This window comes from Trachurus japonicus, chromosome 1 (genome assembly GCF_045865225.1).
Source record: "Trachurus japonicus isolate A0001 chromosome 1, Traja_1.0".
Lineage (NCBI taxonomy): Eukaryota > Metazoa > Chordata > Actinopteri > Carangiformes > Carangidae > Trachurus > Trachurus japonicus.
Genome location: NC_140907.1, coordinates 3,631,140 through 3,638,666, shown reverse-complemented (window position 1 = coordinate 3,638,666; position 7,527 = coordinate 3,631,140). Strand labels below are relative to the sequence as shown.

The following is a 7,527-nucleotide window of genomic DNA, read 5'->3' as shown; positions in this document are numbered from 1 at the left end:
AAACCAGATATGGTCATAATCAAATAAACCATACACATTAATTTATATAATGTACTGAAGTGTAATTTTTACAACTTGTAAGTTTAGTATTTCTGTTCTCACCTTCACACTTATACTCCCCCATTATATCAATCTGACAGCTGGTTTCTTGCCAATTAAACCTTTACAAATAAAAATGTGATTTTGTTGTGAGATCTGAAACATGTTTGTACAAGGTAGTTCAAATGTAATGAAAAATAAATGCTATTAATACATTTACAATGTTAAACGGCCAGATCTTTGATCTTGATCTTATTTGCTGATAACAATACGACTCAATTTGAGGACTTTTGATATTATTAGAGAATTTTTACATGACAATATTTATATCTTAACTATTTATGTGCACTTCATTTAAGACTAATAATTTGATGCCCATTAGGGCTGCAACAATTTTTTTTTTTTTTAGATTTATAATTTCCATCTCTGGGATTTATATGGCCACTTCTAAACAATAGAAGTCAATGGAATTTGTTTGTGTTGTATATGTGTTTGTATATATATATGTGTTTGTATATATATATATATATATATATATATATATATATATATATATAGAGAGAGATATATATATACAGAGATAGAGATATATATATATATATATATATATATACATACATATAGGAACTTGGCTTTGTATGACCAGTAGCTTATGATGCCATAGTTAATTAAAATGAGGAAGTGTTAGTGTTTTTTGAACTTATAGATTTAACATTTTAATTGTGAAAAAAACTAACAAAAAAAACAAATAGAAAAGACTAATATAAGATATTTGATGTTTTTTCATTCCCTATTTAAGAGCTTTTGTTGCACCCCCACCCAATGTGCCATTGTTTTATCATTACTGTAACGTATTATGTTATTTGTAATTATGGTCTCAACTCAATATAAATCAGAGTTTGAGGACACTGACACATACAACTATGATTGCTTCAAACCAATAGAGGTAGATGAGAAAATGTTTATTGCAATTGTGGCGAGCAGACCCCTTAACAAGACACATGTGAAAGTCATTGCACCCCCCACCCCCACCCCTCTGGAGAAAAGTGTTTGGTGAGCAGTCCATGTGTATCACAGTGATAATGGTGCTGCTTATGATCCACTGTTCCAGCAGCAGTGGCCCTGCACTGCGAGGCAGAGGCAGAGGCAGAGGCAGGCAGAGCCGGGCCGTCAGGGATTTGTCAGAGGCCTGTTATTACATCTCTAGCCACATAAAATATGGCTGCCTCTCCAGAGATCCAACTGCCAGATAAATCCACTCTCCTCCAACCAGACTGGCCCTCGCGATGAAACCATCCAATGGTGTACCTCAGCCAGTGACCTCTGGTAATGACGTGTGATTTATACAGTACATGTTTTAAACAGAGAGACACATCCGAGCCAGCTAGGCCCTCTCTCTCTCCCTCTCCCTCTCTGTATCTATATCTGGTGTCATGTGAGATAACAGGCAGGCCTTTGGGAGACAGGAGACATGACACCCATCTTTGGGGTCTCACAAAATGGCTACTATGTGGCTAGTTTCCCCTGCAGCTGTCTGATGGCAGTCTGAGCCTGCAGTGAGCGCTGTCCTGCATGAGGTCACTAACACATATTGCAGGATGGCACTTTAAGCTAACAGACCGCAGTGTGGAAGGCCTAAATCAACACCTGGTTGGAAAGAGAAGGAGCTGTTTTGTTCTGTAAATGCACGATGAATGACGAATGGCAGATCTGCAGGATACTGTCAATACATTAAACTAACTCCTCTGGATTACGGCTAACCAGAGATCTTTAGAGTTTATGACACGTTTGAATACCAGTCCAACAAGCAACATCCAATCCAGCACACCTTCCAACCAAACCAAATAAACTCAACTAGACCCATAAGCATCCATTAGACACGTCAGAGAGCAGAGATCATGAGTGATCATATGAGTGTATGACAGAGTCAGTGATGTGGTGTGTCCTGTCCCCTACACAGTCTAGTAGCTTAAGAGATTAAGTTCTCTGGCTAAAGGAGAGCTGAGAGGCCGGCCGTGTCGTTGACCTTGGCAAGCCAGAGACAGAGACGATGACACACCACCACAAATATCTGTCTTTAATAAACAGGCTGGTGCAGCACTGAACACCATGATCCTCCATCTACAACCTGCCTCCACCTGGAAACACACTCATTTTGATGAACAGTGAAGAAACGTTGCCTTGGACTTTATAATGCCCCTGTGCACCACTTGATGTGTTTTATAGTTTGGTTATTTAAAAAAGATAAAGAATAAAATTACAACATTGGTAATAAACCTTTTTTTCATTGTTTATTATTTATATTTTCATTCTCAATTACCAACTGGGTTATAAATGTGTTAAGTGGTGAGTGATGAAATATAATGGTTTTGTAAATATTCATTTTTGAAAGTCTATTGAATTGTCAGATAGGTTACCAGTTATTATAATATTATAAAATGAAACTAGTTTAAAATAATCAGCTGACAATATAATGTAGAGGGCCTGCCAAATATTATTGTCACCATTGTTGTTATTATTTAATCAGCCTGTTCATTCCTCCTGCATGGCTTTTTCAACAGTATTTTTCTCTTTCTTTCTTTCTTTTTTTAGTAACAGTGGAGACATTTAGTGGGTGTTTGGGAAAGGTAAACAAAAGAAAAAGAAAAAAAAAATCTGTGACAAACAAATGTAGCGAGTTGTATTCCAGCAGCTGAACACCTCCACTTCTAAAATCAGATCTCACCCCCCACCAGCAGCAAACACACACTGTGGAAGCTTTAAAGTGGCTGCTGCTGCTTTTTGCTTCCATAACCTAATAGGAAAAAAAAGAATAAGAAAAAAAGAAGTTAAAACGGAGAGTGAATCTCTATCTCTTTTTCTCTTTCTTTTACTCATTCTCTCATTCTTATTTTTAAACGAAAAGTAAACATCTCATTAAAATGAAGGTCTTCATACTCATCCAATTGTTGTTTTAATCTGAATTAATATAATCGGGGGGGTGAGGGGGCAGACTGTCAAAATAAAATGTCTTTACATCACTTTTTCGTTAGTTTGTGTTTCCAGTGTTGCCCCCTCTGAGCCCTGTTCAGAACGTGTGGTCGGATAATATCAAATTAATGATATAAGATGCTGTGATCTAAAGCAGAGGAACTGGATGGTAAAATACACTGGACATAATTTTTTTTTAAAAAGAAACAACATTTAAAGCAACAAAAAAGAAAGAAAGAAAGAAAAAAAAACAATCGGCAAAATCCAAATATGAAAATGTGACCATGCACCTCGCAGCATCATCACCACCACCACCATCATCATCATCATCATCATCATCGTCCTGTTATTTATTTTCTCCGGCGCGTCCATTAGTGACGTGTAACTATAAACATTGCGATACTGACTTCCAGCCTCTGACATCATTATGAAGCTAAACAAATAAAGCTTTCTCTATTGAAATGACAGCGGTAGCATTAACAACGAAGGACACCAAATACTGGCTGCTAATAATGATGTTAATAATAGTAATAATAATAATTACTATTACTATTATAGCCTAGTCTTATGTGAGAGGTTTATGAGCAATAGTTCATTTTTTTCCACTTTGAAATTACCGACAACTTTGCTATAATAAAGATTAAATTCAAATTGAAACGACATGAGATGAAAAACAATCATTTCCTCCTGTGCATTAAAAAAAGATCATTTTGTTTAAAGAAAAAAAAAAAAAAAAAAAACACCACACAGGCTTCAGAGCCCATAATTCGTCCTGCTGCATAAATTCGTTTTCTTATTCGATTTTTCAGAGCAGCACCAAAATAAAGCCATCATGTCAAACCTGCTGGAGGACGCGGGGAAATTTGAGAGGAGATGAACTATTTCTCGGATGATATAAAAGGAGCCCTTTCGCCTGAGTTATGGCCCGGATTTGGCGTTGCTGAGAGGGATGCATGCTGCTCCTTCTCTCCCGCCCCAGAGGAGGTATCATCAGAGCTGATATATGGCCCAGCTCTACATTACCTTTATAAAACAAAGGATCATCCACGCTTTGGGTCGAGGGAAATATCCTTCTAACTAGAGCTGCGGCAGCTAAACTAACGCTTGAGCCGACCTGTCTTTTTGACACCATCCGGATAATCCAAATAGTTTTCAATAAAGGACTAGAAACTCCTGCTGCTCAACTGAAACTCAAGTTTTACGCGTAAAAACGCTTAAATAGGCTACACGCATTGTGATTTCTCTCCCCCTCATCTCTCTCTCTCTCCTTCTCTCTCTCTCTTTCTCTCCCTCTCTTTCTGCTTCCCCTCATTTACCCCATATAGCCTACCTATTCCGGTATCTCACCACACGACTAAATTAGACCAAAGATGATAAGAGCACAAAGCATTATAATTCCGCCGGGCTCCTCCTCCTTCCAGCCATGCGTCCTAATTAATGGGACACCCCCAGTCGCAAAAAGCCCTGCACTGGACTGCAACATAGTCAAAGAGTGAAAGGGAAGAGGGCGAAAGTGCCACTGGAGATAATTGATTACCTACCAATCAATGATAACTTGTTAGTAATCGTCAGCTCTTTGGACCTCGCCATTTTCAGGGAGGCATCTCACTCCTGCGGACTTGCTGCTCCCGAGGATCGACACTTTGGAGACAGCCCGTTTTGGAATAAGATTTTTCTTTTCTTCTTTCTCCCCATTCCGTGTCTTTTCTTTGTTTTATTTTTTCTAACCCCCCACCCTCAAACTGTTATGTGACTTTTCCCCCTCGTTTTCAACCGCTGAATATTTTTTCAACTTCAGTCCAGTATAAACTCTGCCGCACAACCAATGATGACATCCAAAGAGGTGGCCAAATGTGATGCAGTGGAAAACAGGAGGCGAAGTCCGCTGGACCACTTGCCGCCTCCTGCCAACTCCAACAAGCCGCTGACCCCCTTCAGCATCGAGGACATCCTCAACAAACCGTCTGTGAAACGAAGTTACACAATTTGCGGCACAGCTCACCTCATTTCGTCTTCTGACAAGCACCGATCGTCCAGCATCCCTCTGTCCAGCCGGGCTCTGCTCACCCAGACCTCCCCGCTCTGCGCGCTGGAGGAGCTGGCCAGCAAGACCTTCAAGGGGCTGGAAGTCAGCGTGTTACAGGCTGCAGAAGGTAAATCTCCATCCCACTGAAAACCATTGAGATATACTCCTTTTTTTAAATGCTCTCACCCCCTTTTCTTATCCAAGGGCCTAAACCACACAGAAAATGACTTTTTGCTTGCTCTTTATATTTTTTTTGCACTTTATGGGCTGATGGAATATATGAATTAGCCTAAATGGAGCAGCCAGGGATATTTTTCTTTTGAATTCAGGAGTGCTAGTTTTCATTTAGAGATGTCTAATCGGACAAAGGCGTGATTTTCTCTGCTGATTCCTCAGCAAAAATGAATCGCCACCGCTTTTATTTAATATTAAGGCCTCGTGTGTGATGTTCTATATTTCCCGGTGGTGCCTATGTAATATTCCTGTAATGTAATCACCTGCTCTATAAGAGCTTTAGGGCTTTCTGTGTTTAACAGATCACATTCATGGTTATAATTTTTCGGTTAGGATCAGGTTTGCGCGCGTCGGTGCAGCAGTGCACCTGCATGAGCCGGTGATTCTCACTGAGCCCCCCTCTCTCTCTCTCTCCCTCACAGGCCGGGACGGGATGACTCTGTTCGGCCAGAGGAGCACCCCGAAGAAGCGTCGGAAGTCTCGGACGGCGTTCACCAATCACCAGATCTACGAGCTGGAGAAGCGCTTCCTGTACCAGAAGTACCTGTCCCCCGCAGACCGGGACCAGATCGCGCAGCAGCTGGGCCTGACGAACGCGCAGGTCATCACGTGGTTTCAGAACCGCAGGGCCAAGCTAAAACGGGACCTGGAGGAGATGAAGGCCGACGTGGAGTCGGCAAAGGCCGTAGGCCAGGTCCCCTTGGACAAGCTGGCCAAGCTGGCGGACCTGGAGAAATGCGCCAACGGCACACTGGGCCACCCGCGAGCCGAGTCCCCCGCGCGGGGAGGCCAGCAGGAGCACGAGCTCGCTCAGAAACTGCGGTCGTCGCCGCTGTCTCCGTTCTCAGACCACACAACTAGTAAAGAGTGCTCAGAGGACGAGGACGTGGAGATTGATGTGGATGACTGATGGCGCAGCGTGAGGCTGAGAAGTCCATCACACAAAAGGACGATTTAAAACCCTCCCGAGGACTTGTATCTTACTGCTTATATTGTATACCATATCTCAGAACATGTACCAAAATGTAATGACTTTTATATCGGCACAGATAGACCTATTCATAGTGAAGCATGAACACAGAACAAGAAATATGCAGTGGTATTTTACAATGTATTCGTTAGCAAACTGTAACTTCTTGCAATCAAAGCAATATGGTCTGAGATGACATGAACTTATTATTTTTTTACACTATAGACCAACACATCCGCGCGCGCGCGCACGCACACACACACACACACACCTACACACACACACACACACACACACACACACACACACACACACACACACACCTGTTTCATTGCTTTTCCTAAAGGCCTACCCCTCACACACACACACACACACACACACACACCACTATCAAAGTGCTCCAGTTTTCCATGTTTTTGCATGTAAATGCATGATTTGATTTGTGATCATTATCTATTTATTTTTACATGATTATTACTTTTATTTTTTAATTTAAATGCTTTTGTGTTTCCTGTGAGCCAAGTCGCCATTGAGTCTTTTCTGTTTTTTGTCACTGCCGGCTCTCCTTCTCCTCCTCTTCCTCTTCCTCCTCCTCTTCATCATCATCATCATCATCATCATCATCATCACCTGACTGTAACCCTTGACTTCAGCTCACTTGGTTCCGATGCTGCGGTGCATGATGATGATGATGATGATCGGAAAAGGCAAACTGGGACATTCACAGCTCCGCGTTTTATGGGAATGCTCAAAGCGATGGCGAGAAACAACAATTCATATTGCGGTGATTTTGACAAGCTATAGGCTACTTTTTAGATTTATTGTTTGGATACAATAGATTTACAGTTATAAATTTGTTATGTTTTGTACACCTGTAAGTGCCTTTCTAAAATCAGGACATTATTTGAAAACCAATGCACAGACTGTAATGTATATAGGCTACTATGGGAATAAAATGGCTTTTCTGAATATATTTTTTTTCTGTTGCAATTCTTGAATTAATATGGAGGTTTTTATTCTGGATATAATAGCCTGGGGTCTTCTTTATTATTGCAGACAAAAAAATATTTTGAAAACATGCTCTCCTTGCCAAATGTGGGCGGGTAAGTGTATCAAAAGCGGCCCATTTAGAGTTATTATACTCAACTATTTTGTCCCTTTGTGTCTTTTCTACTAGGATGCTCTAAACATTTTGTGGCCGGGAATCTCACGTCCCCTTTCACATCCTAAATGCGTATCGTGGCTTCTTGACCCTTAGACGTGTTTCTCCATTCGTGACAAAAATTTA

At 41.0% G+C, this 7,527-nt stretch overlaps 1 protein-coding gene across 1 annotated transcript; it reads left to right on the top strand.

Moving 5' to 3' along the window:
* Positions 1-4,470: 4,470 nt before the first annotated feature.
* On the top strand, positions 4,471-7,210 carry lbx1b (ladybird homeobox 1b). Its single transcript, XM_085789015.1, has 2 exons — positions 4,471-5,162; positions 5,692-7,210. The coding sequence occupies exons 1-2, from the start codon at positions 4,835-4,837 to the stop codon at positions 6,177-6,179; spliced, it is 816 nt and encodes a 271-aa protein (XP_085645141.1). The 5' UTR covers positions 4,471-4,834; the 3' UTR covers positions 6,180-7,210.
* Positions 7,211-7,527: the final 317 nt, after the last annotated feature.

Bases quoted from the DNA above. Each gene is read 5' to 3' on its own strand.
- lbx1b (XM_085789015.1), top strand. From the start codon at position 4,835: ATGATGACATCCAAAGAGGTGGCCAAATGTGATGCAGTGGAAAACAGG. The intron at 5,163-5,691 runs GTAAATCTCCAT...TCTCCCTCACAG, and splicing joins CGTGTTACAGGCTGCAGAAG to GCCGGGACGGGATGACTCTG.